General features: G+C 40.2%; 1 protein-coding gene across 2 annotated transcripts in view; it reads right to left on the bottom strand.

Moving 5' to 3' along the window:
• Positions 1 to 19,636, bottom strand: part of EEIG2 (EEIG family member 2) — a 36,692-nt gene extending 17,056 nt beyond the window's left edge. For both annotated transcript variants that reach the window (XR_010025895.1, XM_063135448.1), the window contains exons 1-5: positions 19,311 to 19,636; positions 6,486 to 6,606; positions 2,788 to 2,817; positions 2,322 to 2,438; positions 1,582 to 1,628 (exon numbers count right to left, since the gene is read on the bottom strand). Coding sequence is in view for 1 of the 2 variants with exons in the window: in XM_063135448.1 (XP_062991518.1) it covers positions 1,582 to 1,628; positions 2,322 to 2,438; positions 2,788 to 2,817; positions 6,486 to 6,606; positions 19,311 to 19,459 (464 nt within the window). In the remaining variant the exon portion in view is untranslated. The remainder of the gene's footprint in view (positions 1 to 1,581; positions 1,629 to 2,321; positions 2,439 to 2,787; positions 2,818 to 6,485; positions 6,607 to 19,310) is intronic.
• Between the last annotated feature and the right edge of the window lie 2,378 nt (positions 19,637 to 22,014).

A 22,014-nucleotide genomic window follows, 5' to 3' on the forward strand; every position in this document is an offset into this window, starting at 1 on the left:
GTTTAGACCAACAAATCATGGCTTGTTAGATTGTGCCTGTATGCTCCCTCCTTCCTTCACAAATGGGCTTAATACAAGATGTCTGAGTTTGCTAAACCAGTTTGTCATGATATCCATATTGGGAAACTAGTCTGAATGTTTCCTTCGAACCAGGATGGTTTAGAGATTGTGGCAAACTGTGATGAATGTGATGTTTGAACCAGGCCATTGTCTTGAACATACATTAAGGGCTCAGATGGATCAAAGCAAAAAAAGCAGAACTATAGCTATAAAGAAGACAAAGGAGGCACAGCCTAGAAAGAAGCAGCTGATATATATCTGCTAGAACAAAATAGATAAAAGGAAAATGTAATTCTCCAAAGTTAATATTTATTATACCAGGCCAGGGACTGTAGTCACTGTTGGAAGAACAGTGGAGATTCTTATTCCAAAGTTACTGATTTCAATGACTCCACTTGTGGAAAGTCCTTCTACCAGATTTTTGGAGATCCCCACACTCCTGTACATTCCCACTTCACCCCTATAAACTACTGTTCACCCTATTCAGCAGGTTCTCCTGACTCTTTGTGTAGCATTTTCAGAGGGGCTGCCTTGAGAAGAAGGGGACAGAACCATTGATCCAGCCTAAATCTGGATCCAATTATCATATTCCAGGCATGCATTCATATGTCACTAAAACAGTCCCATCTGTGCACAAGGAAGTGATATCAGCAGGCTTGAGGAAACCCCAAGATTTGCAAAAGTACAAAAAAAAAAAAAGCTTAAAAAAATCTCAAAGGAGGGGACCCCAACATAGCCTCATGAAGGCAGAGCATGTTCAGCAGCCACAAAATACTGGCTGTTTGCAGGGGCGATAGAAAATCAAAGGGAAGGGAATATCCTGGAAAATCAACATGGCTTGAATGCTTAACAGGAGCACACTACACTGCAATACTTTGCTTTAAGTTCTATTTGTCGTTAGTTAACTTAAATCTAGAGCACTACCTACATGATAACAGGGCATGTGCAATTTGCACGGAATAATGTGAGCCATTCAAAAGAGATTTTGACACCACCTGTATTGTAGTATGCACCTGTATTTAGCGTGCATTGATACATTTTGAATACTAGACATTTAAATATATTGCTTCTCTGTACAGGCTTTGGTCTGCAGTTACATTTTCCAATCCAGCAAATGTAATCCAGGTACTAAAATGTTTCCCAAATGCAGATCCAATGCACTAAATGTGTAGAAAACTGCATCCAGCAATCCAGTAGCATAAGACTATCCCACCGCTCCAGCTCAAAGGAAAACCTATGCCCTGGGCATCAATTATTTACATCTTGGCAGTATGCAACATGTTGCCTTTGCTTCTGGAGTCCTAAATCTCCATCCCCACTGCATTCAAACTGGTAAAGTGTGCAACTGCCTGCAAAGAGATGAGTGATATCAAGGCATCTAAAACAGGTACCAAGGTTTGTAGCCTATTCATATCTAATAACCTTACAACTTAATGAAATTACTTTTTTCAGAGTATGATTTCTATTATTTGGTCAAGAATTCCAAAAGTCATCTGCTGTATCTCATATATATAAACTTACGTTTTAAAGCAAGGGTCTCCAGACATTAGTTGCATGCTGATCAAAACCTGTACGTTAAGAATGAATAAAAAGAAAATCAGAATAAAGACCCCAAAAATATGAAAAAGGGAAAACTCATGTTTGATATCACATACCAGTGCCCTACCTCACAGGGCTGCTGTGAGGTTGAATAACATAACAGTAAAATGCTTTGCAATCTAAAACAAGTTATGGAAATTAATAATGACATTCAGATAATTGCGTATTCTCTGCAAAAGCTCGTAATATAGAAGTCATTTCAGTTGGAAAGGGATTGGAACAAAAATATTACACCTCCATAACAAATCTTAGTGCAAATTTCTTTGGCATAGTTCAGCCGTGAAGTAGGGGAAAGGATTTTTAACATCTTCTCTGTATATTATATAGGAAGCCACTGATGGCAAAACTGGATTTTTTTGCCTAGTAGCACCTTGGAAATCAATTACTTGTCTAGCTACTTTTATCTGATTTGCTGGCTGCGTTTACATAAAACTTCTTTAATAACTTTTCTCTGCTGGATTTATACTGCACTGTACTTGAAAAACTATTTTCAAGTGAGTACCATATCATAGCAGCCAATTTTCTTGAGCTCTCACTAGCAGTTCTGTCAGTGGTTGTACCTTTTTTCTAAACACGTTAAATGATGTTATGCTTTATTTTCCCATTTAACAGAGACACTCCACTAAAAAAATAGAAAAGGGAGAAAAAGCCCACACAATTACTTTGAGAATTGAATTGTCCTGCCTTGTGTTTTTGGTATCATAACCTTCCAGTAAACAACGACGAGTGGTATTTCCTGATCCAGCAAACTCTGCCAGGTTGAGGTCTGCAAAACCCAGCTATTGAAAAGAGATTGAAGTTAGCAGTCGTAGAATATTCATGGGATGTTAGCAGTTTAGGCTTCTTAGTATTTTTACTTAAAACAAATTGAATGTTTTTTCATATGTATACTAGAACCCCTCCTTTTTTAAAAAATATATAAAAAGCAAGGCACAGGGCAACTATCACACTGAAATAATACATCTAAGTTTTCTTGGTGCTAGGCAACAAGTCCCTCTAAAATATTTGTAACAACTAGTATCCTTTTAATGATAGCGACCATAAATCTGAATGGATTTCTAAACTAAAATCATATATAGGTAAGGGGAAAAGGGGGAAAGGATTTTCTTGATATGATTACATTTTTACCTTTGCATAGGCTTTCCCACCCTTTAGTTCCTAAAACAAAACAAAACAAAACAAAATATGGTTAAATAATTGCTACTTTTCCAATGAAAAGAAGCTCAACTAGGAGTTATCAATATGTATCCAAACTATTAATTTTATAAGGGATCAAATAACATGCAAAATACATATTTTTCATAACAGTGGTAGACATCTTGTAGCCCTACAACTTTCATCATCACTCACCACTGGCTATGTTGAGTAGGGCTGACAGGCCAAAACATCTGCAGAACCACAGGTTGCCCACCCCTGCCATACACTAAGCAGTACTATTGAATTTTAAGTATTATTGGGTTCCCCAAGTCAAGAAAACACAGATTTTGAGTTTCTACAATATTAGTGAGATGTCATCAAAGGGAGTTAAACGAGATAGTTACTTAAGAAGATAAGAGCCATGCTGGATCAGACCAACATCTAGTCCATCATCCTGTTCACACTGTGGCCAATCAGCTGCCCAATGGAAATCCACAAGCAGTACATGAATGCAACAGCACCCTCCCATCCATGTTCCTCAGCAACTGGTGTACATAAGCATACTGCCTCTGATACTGGAGGCAGCATATCACCATCAAGACTAGTAGCCATTGATAGCCTTATCCTCCATGAATTTGTCCAATCCCCTTTTACAGCCATACGAATTGGTGGTCATCAATTCCATAGTTAACTGTGCACTGTGAGAAGAAGCTTCATGGGTCTAGTATTATGAAGGATGGAGAAAAATGTCTCCCTATCCACTTTCTCCACACCATGCATAATTTTGTACACTCCTGTCACGTCCCTCCTTGCTTGCCTTTTTTTCATCAAGCTGTCCACCGCAACCCCAAGATCTGTTTCTTGTTCAGTCACCACTAACTCAGATCCCATCAGCTTATACCTGAAGTTGGGTTTTTTTGCCCCAATGTGCATCACTTTACACTTGCTTACATTGAATCGCATTTGTCATTTGGATGCCCATTCTCCCAGTTTGGAGAGGTCCTTCTGGAATTCCTTGCATTCTGTTTTGTTTTAACCATCCTAAATAATTTGATGTCATCATCAAACTTGGCCACTTTACTGCTCACTCCTAATTGCAGATCACTTATGAATAAGTTGAAAAGCATTGGTCCCAATACAGATCCCTGTATACATCCCTCCATTGAGTTAATTTACTATTTATTCCTACTCTCTACTTTCTGTTCTTTAACTTGATACTGATCCATAAGAGAACCGTTCTTCTTATTCCACGTACGCTAAGTTTGCTCAGGAATCTTTAGTGAGGGACTTTGTCAAAAGCCTTTTGGAAGTCCAAGTAAACAATGTCTACTGGATCACCCCCATCTACATGTTTATTGACACTCTCAAAGAACTCTCAAAGATTAGTGAGAGAGGACTTGCCTTTGCAGAAGCCATGTTGATTCTTTTTCAGCAAGGCTTGTCCTTTTATATGCTTACTAATTTTATATTTAATAATGCTGTCAACCAATTTACCTGGAAAGGATGTTAAACTAATCAGCCTGTAATTTGCTGGATGCCCCTGGATCCCTTTTTAAGAATTGGTGTTACATTGGCCATCTTCCAGCCCTCTGGTACAGTGGGTGATCTTAGGGACATATTACATATTTTTATTAGATGATCAGCAATTTCTTATTTGAGTTTTTTAAAGAACTTCTCATCTTTGGCTTGGTTGAAACAAACCAAAGGAAAGGAAAAAAGAGCAGAACCATCTTCTCCCCACCTCCTGAAACACACAAGTAATGGGAATTTCAGGAGACAAGGACTTGTGATCCCACTCCTCCTCTCCAGTGTTTATATCAAACACTCTGGTGTTTGGTTTCCCCTAATTGAAGACAGACTGCATTAGACAGACAAAAACGTTCAGCTCAAGTTAGAGAAAGTACCATTCTTAGATTTCGGATGTTAAATTAATTACAGTCAAATTATGTATGATACTACTGCCTCTCAAAATTTTTACTGGAATACTTCCATCAACTTCATACAGCTGGATCCAAAGGGCTTCTTGTGCGAGCAGAAGGCACTTCTACAGACACAAGCAGGGGTACCAATTTCTACTGTTTGTCCCTCGAGTTGCAGCCCCATACGACATCCCATGTTATTCCTTAAGGTCCCCTGACCCTCAGGAGTTGCTTTTAAGGAGGTGATGGGGAAAATAACTGTCAGGAAAGCCCTGTAATCTAAATGGAATTCCATTGTTCAGTGACAAAAGCTATATATTAAATACACGCATCTGCATCATCCTTGACTTATTTTGGAGAGCTACATACATTTGTTAATCATACTGATATCCTTAATTATTATTTTTTCCTGCCCCTCCTCCCGGAAATGCACTGAAGACTGAACATCTTATGGAAGCTTTTTCACTTGATGGCAGACTATTGATATTATTTGAAGCTATCAACTTGTGAAATACATTTTAAAGCAGTCAACAAGAGATTATTCAATATTTAGGACAGGATTATATTTACACAGAATTCTATTAATTATAAGGTTGGTGAAATGAGTAGAAATATGTACCTAATCAGTCAATAGCCTGGTCTGCACATCACAACAAACCCAACATGGTCATGATTGATTGTCATGTGTTGTCATGCCATGTGAATTCAGTGCAGTTTCCGCAGGGTGGCTTGTTGGGTTGTTCATACCCATGGCGGCTTCTTGTGTCATCTGAACATGGCAGGGCAACTTCATCAAGGCTTGACAGAAACAGCTAGAGTGCTGCCTGGCAAAAGCAGTGAAAACCCCTGCCACTCCTTTTGATCTGCCTAGATCACTCCTTGTGATCTCCTCTGTCATCCCTCCTCAGTGCCCTCTGCTCCGTGCTCCTAAAAATCAAGAGGAAAGGACACCAGAGAGTGTCCCAAACTCATCTGCACATTTAACGTTTTTTTCAGTCCTGTGCAAGTGTGCAGGAGTGAATGTCTGATGCTACGAAATTTACATAATTTCCCAATCAGTTTTACTGTTCTGACTTGAAATTTTCACAATTTGCCCTTCTGTTTCACTGCTCTGCCATAACACTTGTGTGTTTAGCGATCCTGCTTACTGCTCTGTAACAGCTATTAATGGAAACCAGTGGAGGGCAGTGACAAGCATGTGGGAACCCGAAAGGGCTGTAAGAGAGAAGGAGCTTTATGGACAGATGTTCTTATTTCAATTGAATGTAATGCAGCCTTTTTAAAAATAACTGTGTTTGCTCACAAGGGAAGCAATGAGCTGGTGGATGAAATTGGCAAGAGGGGGATATCGGTATGCATGGCTAAATAGCAGACAGGCACTCTGGTGCTCTTGTGCAAGACCCCCCCCCCTAATAATAATAAAGGTTGCAAATGCATTACTGGATTTGTAAAGACACAGAAAACTAATTCCATTTATCAATTGCCAAAAGGGTGCTATTGTAGGGACTGAAGAAACAAGGAGTTGTTCCACATAGGCGCCTGGGATAACACACCAAGGGTCGGTGGGAGAACTAAGGAGAGAAACAAGCTACAACAAACCTGATCTGTTGGGTTCGCAAGTGAACTCATGGTGGCTTATTCTCAGGTTGACTTAGCATAATGTGCAAATCCACCCAATGGATGATATACATTGCATGTTCTTTAAAGGCACATTACAACAGTATAAACTACAATGCAAATATCAGTAGAAGAGAATTGCCATTTTTTTACCTTCCGTACAGACACTCTACAGATGCAGGGATCCAAAATCCCTGTAGTGGCACTTGCACTCATTTTACACATAAATAAGAATCTCTTCTTCCAGTGAACACAGTTCGCCTGCACCACTTCCCTATAAATAAAAACAATAAATAGCAAATGTCAAGCATCAGCAAAACAAATCAGAAATGTTAAAAACACACACACCAAAGAACAATAAAAATAAATTTTAAAAACTAGGCAGGGCTCAAGTCACCTCTCACTCCTACAATAATTAATCTATTCATTTAAATGTTAATAGCTCTTTGAGATTGTTTACTGATAAATATGCCCAATATTGTTTTGTGGCATTCCCATTTATTGCAGCAAGGATTGTGCAGGTGCATATTCATAAGCATGTCTTTTGACACTTGTAATAGGCAGTAAGTAGGTCTGTTCAGACATACAAGAGAATGGGACTTGGGGTTGCATACTTGTTCTTCTGCTCATGCTTAGCCATTAGTAACTTCTGATCCCAATCTTCAGAAAAGCTTTTGTTGTTTTGTCTGAAGAGGATGCTTGCCAGGATCACAAGGCATGGTTTGGCCGGTGTTATATCTGAAAACCCCCAGTATCAAAAAGTAACAGCAAAAACTGAGAATTAAAAACAAAGCTTATTATACTTGCAACATTCCAAAGCTGCAACCAATCATTGCTCCCTCACATATATATATATGTATGACAAATGTTTCTGTTACAATGCCCAGATCATGAGAGTTCCTACTTTGGGAAACCTAGTAGGTCTGCTCTTTAACATCTTTTTGTTGTTCTGTTAAGACAATTTTATTTTGCTAAGTTTTAGGTTACGTTTTTGCCTCCTATGCTGTTGTGAATTCTTTTCAGCTGTCTCTGAATTTTAGTTCTTGTTCTTCTGCATTTTTATTTTATGACTGGGAGCCACTTCTGGAGATATGTGAAGTTGTAAGGCAGGATAATAATGCCGTTATAAATAAAAATAAATACCCATGTTTGTCTCATGCTTCACACGTAAGAATGTAAAGTATGGATAACTGTAATAAGTGAAGATTTTGCATTTACTTCTTTTTCACATGACTCCATTCCTCTCAGTTTACACGTCAGGTCTTCAAAGAAGCTTTGATTCAATTTTGGCACCAAGGTGAAGCTCTTAATACTGTTCTCAAACAAAGTCCTACATATATTTAGTGGTGTATATAATCTTGAATTATTTGCCCATCATTTTGAAGCAATAGAGAATGTCTCATCTTTCAGGATCCTCTGTATCCCAAAACCAAGGGTGCAATCCTATGCATGTTTTAGACAGAAAAAAAATTCTATGATTCCCATCTGGCTCGGGGATACTGGAAGTTGTAGGAAGTAAATCTTAATTTTTTAATCATTTAATTTTTAGGTTTTCTCTAGAAACGGATAAACCTAAAACCATGTCTGTAATTTCTATTCTATCATTCTTTATTTCATTTTACATCGCCCTCGCCTTTTGGAAACTCTGTTCTGACTTGAGTTTGGTGGTAATACATCCATGAAAATTTGTCCATTTACAGACCATAACCTTCCTTTATGGAGGCAGACAGAGACCAAGAAATTAAGAACCGCAGAAAAAGAGAGAATCTAAGAAAAGCCATGTCAGCTTAGGGAGAAAAAATAATCAAAATATGTCTAGCTTTTCTGTACTGACAACTCATCGCTAACAAACAGATATAATGAGGCTGCTGAAATCTAGGTTATAACAAGTCACAATTTCAGAGTCTGCAGCTAACAAACATGACAGCCAGTATTGAGGTCAAGAAAAAAGTGGAGCTTTTGTGCACACACTATGCTTTGGTGAATTCTACTGCTCCTGAAAAACCTCCTGAGCACATCTTTGCTTTGTATGCCAGGAAGACATGTATTCTGTAGGCTCTATTTGAAATGTACTTGGCAGCCTGAAATCAGGAAACAGTGGTGTGGTGAAAATGTCCAGATTGAATTCTACTTAATAATTTTAAAAAGTCTACCTAGATATTTACTGTTTTTTTTTCTAGAAGAGGAGTAATGACAGAACTAGACACCTGTTAGAAAAACTTGCACTACTAGCCAGTACATTTCACAGAACAGATATCTCCAAGTGTTCTCGCTGTAACCAATAAAGGCAGCATTACATATTATGCTCGCCATATGAAATTAGCATTTTTCCATTTTTAAACACTGCTCTACATGCATATTTTACTTCTACAGTTGGTGCTTTACACAGATTCCAGTAACAGAATTTGGAAGGCATGGATTGGATTGCTTTTAGAACAAGTATTGTTACTGTATAAAATGAGATGAAGGACAGGACTCATCTCCTCTGTATCCTTAAAGGGCCCATTCTCACAATCACTTCTGGAATTATATCCACTGTACATTAGCTGAGAATTATGAAATAGGGCATCAGATTTTCCTTACAATCACCAAAAAGTAAGATCTATATAAATGCACTGGGCTAAAATATTAAGTGCAAGGTTTAATTGCAAGAATGTGTGTGTCACTAAGGCACTTAAAGATCCCATTGTATTCTAGCAATGAAATCACAGCCCATATTGAGTCTTACTGCAATAAATAAATAAAACCCTAACGACAAACTGAGTTGTTCTTTTCTCTGCTTTGAGAACTGGCCCAAACTACATTTGATATTTTCTAAACCCTCCTCTGCTAACTGTTTGATACTCATATTGATTGGTTACCATGGAAGTGAACTGATATGACAGCCTGCTTGGAAACTGAGCTAAAGAACATGTTGATGAAAACATTCCATCATGAGTCAACTTCCTATTAACCTTACAGTGAAAGTTTACTATGTACTATGACTACAGTCTTTAAAGTTTGACTAATCAAAATACAGTAGAAAATGAAGAGATTCCAGTCTGTGTTAATTGTGTAGCAGTTTAACTGTGGAGCAGAGTGGAAAAGCAGCAGTTTCTGCAGCTGAAACTCTCCCCATGGCCTGAGTTCGATCCCAGCGGAAGCTGGTTTCAGGCAGCCGGCATGGGTAGACTCAGCCTCCCAGCCTCCCGAGGTCGGTAAAATGAGTACCCAGTTAGCTGGGGGAAAGGTAATAACGGCTGGGGAAGGCAATGGCAAACCACCCCGCTATAAGGCCTGCCAAGAAAACGTCAGCGAAAGCTGGCGTCCCTCCAAGAGTCAGTAATGACTCAGTGCTTGCACGAGAGGTTCCTTTCCTTTCCTTAATGAACACGCTGCAAAAGAGCTCTTTCAGGCATGCCTTCCAGGGTTTTCCTTCTTCTCAGCAGTTGTATTGAAGGGTACTTCCAAAGCTGCCTGAGTCTTCAGTGGGTAGCTTCTTTATTTCCAACAATTAAAAAATGTTTTAAAAATAATAATAAAAAGGCACAGCAGTGATTGTGTCCCTACTGCCCACCACACACAATAGAGAGGCATCCTTGTCCCCAACCTCACACTGAGCTTTGGAAGTGCTCAAAGCCCAACATATCTAAGAGAGCTAGTCACTGTTGTATTAAGCCTTGGACACACTTGGAATCCAGCAACACCGGTTTGCTGCTCTTCAAGTGCCTCCAAGGATCAGTGTCATCTGGAGAGTCTCTGCAGTTAAGATAAAGGCAGGGACTTGGGCTCCCAGGTAATTGGTCATCCTTGTTTTTAATGTCCTGGGCAGGTTATAAAAATCAGGAGGCTTATCAAATGCTTGGTGGGCAACTGTATGAAGCTGTTTAATTGTTTGGCTTGGAGGGTGAAATGTTGCGTAGGTCTAATTTAAGTTATTTAATAAATGTGTTTATAAACTTTTACTAGGCTCCAGAATTTAAATGTATAGAGTGAACCAAAAAGGCAGCAAATCATTTAAAAAAAAAGATATACTGCTTCAATACCATTTGATCAATTTGAACAAAACTTTGTCTCATGATTCAGCACTGCAGTGAGCAGATTTTAACCATTCAACATTATTTTTTTGACATTAAAAAAAGAAAATATTGGGGGGGGGGAGTTAAAGTATATTAAAAAAGAACAAGCGCAGTTTGAAGCCAGGGAGGATTAGTAGTCTGAGTTGTAGGCTGGCTTCCTTCCCTCTGCTGTGGGGCAGCTCCATTTAAGAGAACACACACCCCTCCCTCAGGGACTATAGGGGTGGACCATGGCAGGGCCGAGCCTAGGTGTGCCAACAGATGTGCCTTCACTCAGGTGAGACGGACACAATGCCCAACTGTGGCAGCTGTGTATGTTTGCTTGAAAGCTTCTCTGTATCAAGCTAAATGTAGTTCCAACACTTTCAAAGCTGGGTCCGTTTGCTCATACATTAATAAACTAACTTTGGGATTACCAATACCAACTACTTTAGTCATATTTCTAGCCTAAAATCACATTTATAGCTGAGGTTTCTTCTTCCTCATGTTTAAAAGCCTGTAATGTATAATATGACATTATAAGCATTGAATTTGACATTCTGCCTCATGCACTTATTAATTCCCATCTGAAAGTAATAAATAAGCAGCCCAATTAGGTGCAGCAGTTTAAAACCTACTAGCACGTATTTTTTAAAAAATACACATATTTGAGTAGAGGTCAATAGCAATAGACACCCATATTGTCAGGAATTTCACAATTTGAATCTTGTCTATGTTATGAATTCACTTGGTAGCTGTACACTACCATTCACCCTCAGTCCCTATTTGTACTGCAATATGTTGTAAATATTACAATGCATGTGAAGTCCTTTAGTGTTAGTATTCTCATTTCTCAGGCAGTGAAGCAAACAGAGGAGATTAATTCAGGTTAAGAGAAGTTACTGTATTTCTACCAGAAGTATGATTACTAGAGCACATAATTACTAATTAAATTCAAAAGAGGACTACAGAGAAATTAGCCTCATGCTTTATCTTGTTAGGATGGGATTTCTGTAATGAGACATCCCATTTTACAGAGAGGTAATCTCACTTCAACCATCTGCATTACACTGGAACTTTAGATCTTAAGACCCTTGTTGAACCTGTAAACATCTTAAAAAAGTGGATTTGTAGATGCACTTTAAGACTCACTCTGATTATACAGTTAAAGGAGATGACATGTCTTCACCTTACATTTCTTATGTTTGCTTGCAAACGTCTCCATAGTCTCACCCTTCTATGGCTGCATTCGGACATCATTTTAAGCCATGATGGGTTAATAAACTACTCAACAGTAGCTTATGTGAAAATAAGCTACTATTATCCCCTTCATGATCAGACAAATAAGCTACTGTGCGTAGTTTATTAAGCTACGGTACATAATCTGAGTCATTCCCCTTCCCCCTGTCCTGCTGCAGTCCTCCTGCCCCAGCACTGGTGCTGTTTCATCCACTGAGAACATCCCAGCAGCCAGTTTTAACTTTCCACACTATCCAAATGAGAGAGGAGAGGTGTGGGGTAAAGTACAGGGGCATAATTCAGCGCTTCCAGCATCACCCTGACAAGTGTTGGAAGTTGTGGTGATGGAAGTTGGAAGTTTGCAGGATCGGGACAAAACTTCATACACACCCCTAAGTCAGGAGGCACCTGAGGCACCATCAGGACCTTGCACAATTACATACAAAGGAGCGCAACCCCCAGGTGCATAAAAAAAGGAGTGACACAAATAAACATTTGGATGTTTTCAGGATCAGGATCAAGCTTCATACACAACCTCGCCTAGCATAGAAAGTCCATTAAAAACCCTGGATACTGACAAAACCACATGAGCAAAAGCACTTTTTCTCCAAAAAGTGGTTGGCAGCTGTAACTCTGTGAAAGTTTGCAGGAGTGGGACAAAACTTCATATGCAGCATCTCCTGGCAGGAATGCATACAAGACAAAATGACAAGCCTGCACAGCTGCTGCCACCTGACTAACACTTGGGGAGGTTGCAGAGTGCACTGCTGGGGGAAGGGTTAGGGCGGAATTAGGCTGCGAGTGCAATCCGTTGCTAGGCAAATCACGGAAACAGAGACCTGCCAGCTGGAGGAGAATGGCAGCAGTGGTTTTGACTACTCTTGTCAAGTGACTCTGTAGGTTCCAAATAACCACAGAATACAATAACCCATGATGGGTTAAATAACCCATTCTACAGACCATGGGTTATCAGAGTGGGTTACTTTGGCCAAATAAGCCATTGTGGGTTAGAAAACTCCTGACACACGACATGATAACCCATGATGGGTTATTATGACGTCTGAACCCAGTCTATTTCTAAATTATTTTTCTATCTGCTCCCCATTGGACTCTTCACTCTATAGATACCAATCTTCTTCTTCAGAATAATATTGTTCTCTCTATTCCCCGATCTATATCTCTTTTTCCTTGAAGCTCCCTGATAATGGACTCTTTCTCACTTTTTTTTTTTTACTTTCAAACGCACCCTTAAAACATATCTGCTTGCCCCAATTTGTTCCAATTCCTCTTAATTTTTCCTACATCCCCATTGTCTTGACTTGATTATTTGATTGTAAGCCTATGGAAAGAGCATGTGTTTTTTATTTTTGTACAGGGCGTAGAAACATTAGATGTCTTGTAAAACAAGGCCACCCTCAGAACTGATGCACCAATGAACAATCTATCTCCCCAAAGCCAAAGAAATAGACTCCCCAAAATGTTTATCTGAAAATAAATAAATTCAGTAAAAGATTAGGTTAGAGCTTGCAGGTTTTTTAGCTATTTGCAAGTGTATCAATACATTTTAGATGGACCTGTGGACAAGCAGAGAAGACAGATTAAAAATAGTAATCTCCTTGGTTGCAGTTATTTTTAAAAAAAACAACGGAAAGATGTCCAATTGTGTCAACTCAGCCAGAGAGAAGGCAAAGACAGTAGTGCTACAAGCTTCAAGTCACTATTGTGTAAATACATCATTTGTTATTGATGATGAAGTAACAATCATTCAGAGGATTATTAAAATATAAAAGGAAGAACTCTGAATATTGAATTGGAGAATGAAGAGAAGCTAATTCCATTTCAGAGTAATGCACAACGTATTTCTATCTACAGATTTAAATGCAAATAATTTAGTCAAGCTTGTGATAAACAGGAATGTCTCTTTTCATTCTATTTATTCACAAACAACAGCTTCAGTGGGTGAAAATATTCTTTGAAATGAAAGATTTAAGAAGTTTCTTTCTAGTATTCATAGAGCATACCTGGAGAGCAAACTATTTACAATTTGCGGGCACTGAAGTGGTTTCTGTACATTGTTACTCAACATTTCATTCTGCTTTATACATGCAAAAGGAAACTGAGCTGACAATATGGCAAGGGGAAATGCAGCCAAGTCCTTCACAGCTGGATTTACTCGGCTGCTCTAAATTAATCAAAGCCATTTGTCAGTAAAATGGGCCTCCAACTCAGGAAATAGCATGAATTTTCATACTTTTACAACAATAAAATGCATTGACGTTCTAAACAGAACTGTATATTTAAAAGTATGTGGAGTATCATGTATATACAATTAAAATAGAATATAATTACTGACTTAAACTATATGCCAGCAGGAACAATTAACATAGAAATTCCTAAATACTTCTTATACTATATGCATGATGTTTGTTCTTCAACATTAGGAAATAATTTAAAAAAAAAAAAATTAAAACATTTGTATCCCGCCTTATTATATTTATTTGTATCCCACCTTTTAAGAATTGCATGAAGAGAATGAGTTAGCCTGTCATAATCCCCTTCCCCTACTCCCCAACCTCCTAAGGACAATGATGTTTTTACTTCTCTGTTCTTCTCAAGATGGCTCATTATAGACTGCCCTTAAACTTTATCCATCCTTCTATACTCACAATTAGAGCACTTAAGGCTACAATCCTATGCACACTTACTTGGGACTTAGTCACACTGAACTCAGTTGGAATTACTTCCAATTGTGCTGAAGAGTAGTAAAAATAATGGATTGTCCCAATATTGAAATGTATGGTTTAATTTATGGCTGCCCAGCACATGTGAGATTGCAAGTCTGAAACTAGCTGGGGAAGTTTAGATCCCAGATTAATTAGCCCACAATTCAGTATTGTGTTTTTGTTGAAGATTTACTGTGCTAGAGAACAAGTATCTTTCAACTGCTGGACCAGACAAGTCATAAAACGTAATATTATTTCAGCACTGCAGAACATTATGGGCTGATTGGTTCCAACACATATCAATCTGCATATAAAAAAGCAAAAAAAAAAAAAAAAGACAAAATATAAGCATCTTTTATGTCAAATGAAAGGCTAAACTCCACAAAAAGTGAAGAAGTGTCTTTAAACTAAGCTTAGCAAGTCATGCCTTTCAGACTCATCTCTCATCATCTGTATGTGACAGACGCCATTCCACATGTAATGTGGCCACAAACCCAGATTTCTCACCAAGTGCATGATCAGAAACAAACATACAAGTGTTCACCTTAAAAATGTAGCATGTAGTGCAGCCCAAAGACACTTTATACTCATGGTTTTCATAAGAATTTTTAAAAAAGCAATCAGGCCTAGTATTGCAAGCAACTATCCTGCAAGATAATCAACAGCATTCCAACAAATAAGAATAGAAAAAGGGAAGGAGAAAACATATCCTGAGAACTCCTAAGAACAATTTGTGCTATAATACATAGTTTTTATTTCAGGCAGGTAAATATTCACTGAAGACACAAGACTTACTGCGCCTTGGATACTCTCTCTTATCCCAGAGCATTCTTCATTGCTTTTATACAGCTGTTTTTATACAGCTGTTCTGAAGAATTCTGTCTTATTGTAAAATAACTGGATGCTATTGCACACAGCCCATTTACTCCCAATTTGCTTCTCCCTACTAGCACAACAGCTAATCAAACCAGGAATCGTATAGCATGTCATCCAAACTGGGGGCCTGGACTTATTGCTCCAAAAAACCTAGAAATCATAAATCACGAACAAATCCTGCTTTTCAATTCTGGTATGTGAATGGAACATATTTGGAAGGGAATACGTTTGGAGGACATATTAAACAAACTGTTCCTGGTTTGTTTAGTGATCATACTTGCAGGGAGGAGCAAAGCAGGAGCAAATGGGCTGCATTGATAAGCAAGCTACTCTTTCACAAGCCAAAATTTTCCAGAATCCTGGCTAGTATTGTTCCACGTGAACATGGTCATTGTTATGGATACTAATTTACACACCATGTTTACGACATGTGATAAAGCATATATTCTCATAAAAACTCTGAGATAGGGCAAATGAGACCATATTACATATAGGAGAATAATGTGTCACAGGGCATTGCTAAATAGATATCAGAAGTTAAATTTCTCAGGCCCAGTTTCAGTTATGCAGTGCATAATGGCCAAAAAGCATCATTTAAAACACGTGAAATGACAATTGCTTAAGAATGGCTACCTCGTATTTATGATATTCAAAGACATTCATTCATAAATGAAAATTTGAGGTAGATAATACTTCTATGGCTGTAAGTGTATACTTAGAAAAGGTGCTGCTGTCTCCTCCACACAAAAAATAGACTCAGCACAATTGCTATGGTATATTCCCCCCCAGCACACACAACACATATACGTTAAAGAGCAAAAAAGTCATTAGTCTGATTCATGAATATGATTATTGTTCTTTACTCTTACAGCTTGTATAGTCCAGAACGGTTAGATGTAGGAGTTGGAACAGCAGGATGAGTTCATGGCATTTGTTGCAAAAAGTTGAAAGAATTGTTAAGTGTTGGTCAGAATACAAAAACTAAGCTTGTGTTCAATGTGGGGTTAAAGAAATATTTTATATACATATTGCTGGGAAGCATTGTAAGACTAATGAAAACTTTGAGGGGCTGCAAAGTGTAGATTTGGGAGGGAAGTCAGGTTTAAATATTGACTGTAAGTGACAAATGAGATTTCCAAGTGCATTTCACATAACTCGCAGTTCTTCTAGTGCTTGGATAGATGTAAGATAGAAGGAAAGTTTATAACATGATTTGGCAATGAAAGTTTTTTGATGAGGCACTAGAGACTGAATGTTTACATGCATTAGAGACTGAATGTTTACATGTTTGAACAGGGCAGATGCATATTTGTGGGGGGACAATCATCTTCATTATGCAAAGATACATTGGATAATGATTTGGATTTCTCTTTGCAGCAGGGGAGGGGATCACCTGGCCCACAAGCCTAATTCAGTCCATGCCGGGTCCCAGTCCAGCCCATAGAGGGTTGAGCACCTTCCACAGGCCCCACCCACTGCCCTCCCCAAACCACAGCACAAAAGGGAATACCCAGGTTTTCTCCGATTTCAGAGGTTGGAGATAAGCTGGGGATTTCGCTGCACCAGTTCCTACAGCTCGTGCCCAATGGGGGATGTCCGTGATGCAGGAAGGACCAATCCCACTTGGCTGCAATCCCTGGCCAAGTTCCTGCAATCCTTGGCCAACTTCTCATGTGCTCCATGCGGGAAGGAGCACACCAATTCAGCTAGAGCTTTCAGGTGCCAGGATGAGTCCATTTTTCCATGCTGAGAGAAGCATGGAGCCCCAGGCCTCTCTTTACATGGAGAACTTATTTTTAAATGGGTGAGACTGCGAGCTTCTCTACACACAGGAACCCCCACCTCGCAGCCTTATCGGGGCTTTCGTCCTCGCAGTATTCCCATCATCATGATGCGCCCGTTCACATGTGGCTACGTGATTTGGAAATTGAAAACTTTCCTTCTCAAATGAGACAGTGTCATGTAGTAGCAGAGAGATCTCATATCCCAGATAATACTCCATTATCTCTGGATTTTTTTTAATATGCACGATTTCCAGGGGACAGCGCAGGAGATGTCCTTGTTGTATAATTTAATGCAAGTAAATTGAGGAATGACTTACAGTTTTGCTATAAGGATAGATGTATTGAACCAAACTAGATATGATGGCAGCTGAGCAATATGCCATGGATCTTCCTATTAAATCCTATAAAGTCGATGAGAGGGTATTAAGGGTGTAGCATAGGAAGAAGCGGAGGGCTAAACTCTACTCCCCCCAATGCTTCCTTTTTTCTTCTTCTTTTTTTAAACTGGAGGATTCAGATTTGAAGTACCCATTCCTAGATGAACAATGGCTTTAAATAAGTAATATTGTATAGAAAAATACTGACTTGGACAGGCTCAGCTCCTGCACCTGCCTATCCATGCTGCATCCAATGGAATCAGTGTGTCAAATGATAAGCCTGCCACCACCACAACTAATTGCACTCATGATCAAACACAAGTGAACTAGAAGCCACCAATTTGATGTGGCTACAAAACTATCCTTGAATTTTCAACACAACCTTTTAGGTAGGGCGTTTCAGTACTGTTGTATGATGCATGGAAGAGGCCACATCTGGAACTGTTTACTCACCCAGTAGAAAAAGGCAAATAAGGACAATTACATCGACTGAAGAAACAAACAGAAATTGATCTTGCTAAGGAAAAGAAGTGATATTGTTACTAGTTGAAAATGTCACACAGTAGGTAGGATCCAAAGACCTATTTCAAGCAAGCCCACAGGCTTTGATACATCCAGCAGCATTTTTGCCTTTTTGTTTTTGAACAGCAGGTCCCTATGCCATAACCCAATCCATTTTTTAAAGCTCCCTCCAAAAATTGAACTGGGCACATGAGCACATGCATTTCTACATGTGGACATCTTTTAAGAAACCAAGTCCCAAAACCCTTTGGGCACATAGTACTAGCTGTTTGGGTCTTTGGTTCCTGGCATGCAGATATAAGAATTAGTACATACAAATTGGCTTTTTAGTAAATTTAAATTAAAAAAGGTTCCTTATTTAGTGCTGAAATCGCCATAAAATAGCTTGAATGTCAGATTGCTTACTAGCAATGCAATCCTATACATGTCTACACAGAAGTAAGCCCCACTGAGTTCAATGAGAGTCCCTGCCATTGGTAGGTATAGGCTTACAGCCTTAGTCTGAGATTTTATTTTTGTTTCCTTGTTTATCTTACTATTTAAGTCAACTGAAATAGTGCTTAAGCCTTAAATCAACTTGGCTGGTCTCTGATCATTGCTGTTCTCTACCAATGGCAATGGACATATATCACTAGACAGAAGGATATTAAGAGTCCAGTTTCAGGAGCTGGGACCTTTTGGTCCCCTCCAGCCCAGAAACTCTATACTTTATAGAGGTGTTTTGTAATAAATCTAGTAGAGGAATGTTTTGAGACATCATGTTGACACAGCAACTTAACTGCTAGATCATGTGGGAGAGCCTTGAGTTTGCAGAGTTATTTTCAATTATGTTAAAGGAATATAGCTGCCTACATCTTTTTTGGGGTGTGTGTGTGGGAAGTGGTTACTAAAATGAGTTACAAGGGGTAGCGAAATCTGACTGGAAACTGCTTCCTCTGGTCTGGAAGCCACCTATAATCCCATCCGTTTGGGAGAATCTTATTTTGATAATTTGATAGTGAGGGAGATGTGCTCTGCACCTGGGCAGAGACACTATCTTCATCATCTCTTTACCCATGATGACTTTCCCGATGAGAACTCAGCCCTGACACTAAAAACAGGTTTGGGAGCTGAGCACTGGAGAGCTTCAGCTCAAGTCGCAAGCCCAGGTTTTGAGAGAGAGACGAGTTTGTTTCCCATTCCCCTGAGGACTAGAGGAATGGGAATCCGTATATTTTGCAGCAGAAGGGGAGAAGAGCAGCGAAAGCCGCCTATAGTATCACCCGTCTCCTCCTGGCCAGCACAAAATATGCATCTTGCGGCACCTCAGAAGACGAACAGGTGTCTTGTGGCATGAATAAGGTGCCCCAAAACACTGCTCGAGCAGGTCGAGGAGTTTAGAGATGTGAGGCGGGGAGGAGGCGGCTGAGGCGGTTCCTACCTGGAGGACTCTCCGTGGAAGCTGCCGCCGTCCAGCAGCCGCACCTTGCAGAAGAGGATCCCGTTGACGAAGGGCACCGAGGAGAGCTCGTCCAGCTCCAGCTCCACGCGGAATTTGAACTTCTTCTTTTTCATCATTATGAAGGCCATGCGAGGGGGGGGGGGGGAGGGAAGAAGTAAACAAGCAGTGGCCGAAAGGAGCTTCCCTCACCCCTCACCCCCCCCCGGGCAGCGCCTGCGGCTCTGGCTGCTAACCCCCTGCCGGCTCCTCCATTACCACAGCCGTCGTTTCTTCGGCCCTTGTGACCAAGCGGAGGAGGAGGAGGAGGAGAGGCTGAGGGGGTGGGAGAGAAGAGAGAGAGAGAGAGAGGAGGGGAAAGAAGAAGGGGAGGAAAAGGGAAAAAAAAAAAAAAAAACACCCGCCCGCGCGCGCTCTCGGTCTCCACCTCAGGTAGGCGGCGCTGGTTGGTGCTGCTACGCAGCGGCTCCCGATACTGTCTTGGTGAGCCCGCCCGAACGGGTGCTACGGCGGTAACAGCCGCCTGCCTTTCAAACCAGCCCGCCTCTCATTCCGCCCCCCCCCCCCTGCCCCCGGCCCACAAGACGAAGGGCGGAAGTGTCCAGATGGTTCCTTCACTCCCGCCTGCCGCCAGTCACAGTCACGAGGGACCCGTCGGCTGCCAGGCTCCGTTTCCCCTTCCCTTCTCGGGCGCCCCCAGCGGTTCCAGCCGGCATGTGACGCCGGCGGGGGCAAAAAGGATGATGCCTCGGCCGCGTCAGCCACTGACTGAGTCCAGCCTGTCTTAGGTCCCTTTATTTGGACCCAACCGTCGAAAACCTTGCAATTAAAATAAATAAGTGGGCAGCCTTATGGTGGGGTGAGCCGCACCTGTTGAATTTGTGTGGGTCAGGTCGCTCTTAAGCCCAGTGGCAAACCGTACAAGCCACGAGAGAAGCAGGGTCCAGTCTAACATCATACCAATAACTTCATTCCCTTGTATTTAGGCTGCAATCCTGTACTCACTTCACTGGGAGTAAGTCCCTTTGAACTCTTAATGAGGCCTACTTCTGAGTAGACCAGTGCAAGATTGCACTGCTCATCTTCTTGTGTTCTCCCATCTTCATCCAAAATAATTACCACCACCCACAGTCATTAATGCCGATTAGAATTCACCTTTGCTTCAAAATGGTAGCAACCCTTTTATCACTTTAGCCACCATGATTGTCACATAAAGGGGTGTAAAACAATATATCTCTTTTCAATATATCATCAACTTTATAGCTGAGATGTTAATATTATCAGTTCAGTGACTTGGAGAAATTTCACACCCTTCTTATGACCTTGGCAGAAGTATAGATTTCTTAATGTATTGAGGACCTTCAATCAAGGATAAGTGTCTTAAAATAGCAAGAAGCTTACTATCTTAAGCAAAATTCACTCAGCAAAAAATATGGTGATATTAAGACCCACCACCACTATCATTATTCACCTGATTTAAAAGATAACCTAAATGCAGAAGAGTCAGAGAATCCTAGTGTTTAAGTAATGTGCTGGGCACCACTTATTTCTATTTGTCACCTTTATATCACATCTTTCCTCTGAGGCGCTCAAGGCAGGGTACATGGTTTTCTTTCCCATCCATTTATTCCTACAACAATGATGCAAGGTAGGATTAGACTGAAGGAATGGCAAAGGTTACCCAAGAGAGCATCATGGAGTCTCCCTGAACTTAGTCCAAACTGTAACCCCTGCACCAGACTGGCAAATGTAATAATTCTATATTTTAAACAATATAATGATTATATATTCCTCATGTTAAAGAGTACTGTTTTAGCATGACCAAGAAATAAAGCCAGCATTGGCTCTAGATTTGGAAGGGGGGGTTAGGCAATATGCTCTCAGTGAGGCCCCCTCCTTGAATGTGTGAGATGAGTGGAGTCTATTTATTTATTTATTTATTTATTTATTTATTTATTTATTTATTTATTTATTACTTAAAAACTATTGCCCTTCCTCCTCAGAACTGCGAGTTCACTCAGGCAGGGAGGTGAACTGGTAATGATGGCAAGGAAGCAGAACAGCTTTTGGGGATAAGGGACCCAAAAGCACAGGGTCACTAGACCCTGTGCTGGACTGTAAGTGCTCAACAATTCCTGATATGGCTCTCAACAGAATACAAGGGGCTGGACTAATGCTTAATGGCTGAAGTTACTGTGTTACCAGGCCCAGGGAACAGGTGAAACCCTCAACCCAACTATTTTTCTAAGTACACCCTTTTCCCTACTCCCCTTATAAGTGAGTAGTTACCATTCACCTATCAGAAAAAATAAAGTGCTGCAGCTGAGGATATTGCTATGATGGGCTAAACAAGGCAGTCACTTGCCAGCCCTTCATTGACAGAACGCTGAAAGGGGTTACACACCTACTCCGGGGGTCCTTGCAAGCCTTCTATCCATGCCTACGTTTAGCTTAATAATGATTCACATTTTGCTAGTTCCACAAATATTACCTACCGTGAGTAGGATTGTAAGAGAGTTTATGGAGACTGCAGTTGTCTCTAACAGACCCACAGCTGTGAGGTGCAGCCATGGATTCTTTTGCTATGCACTTCCCCTATCTCAATGCCTATCCTAACCTCCTGCATTCTGTGGGGTAACACAAGAATGTTGTTTGCTCCAGCAGGTGAGGGAAACAGGATGAGCAA

This window comes from Elgaria multicarinata, chromosome 1 (genome assembly GCF_023053635.1).
Source record: "Elgaria multicarinata webbii isolate HBS135686 ecotype San Diego chromosome 1, rElgMul1.1.pri, whole genome shotgun sequence".
NCBI lineage: Eukaryota > Metazoa > Chordata > Lepidosauria > Squamata > Anguidae > Elgaria > Elgaria multicarinata.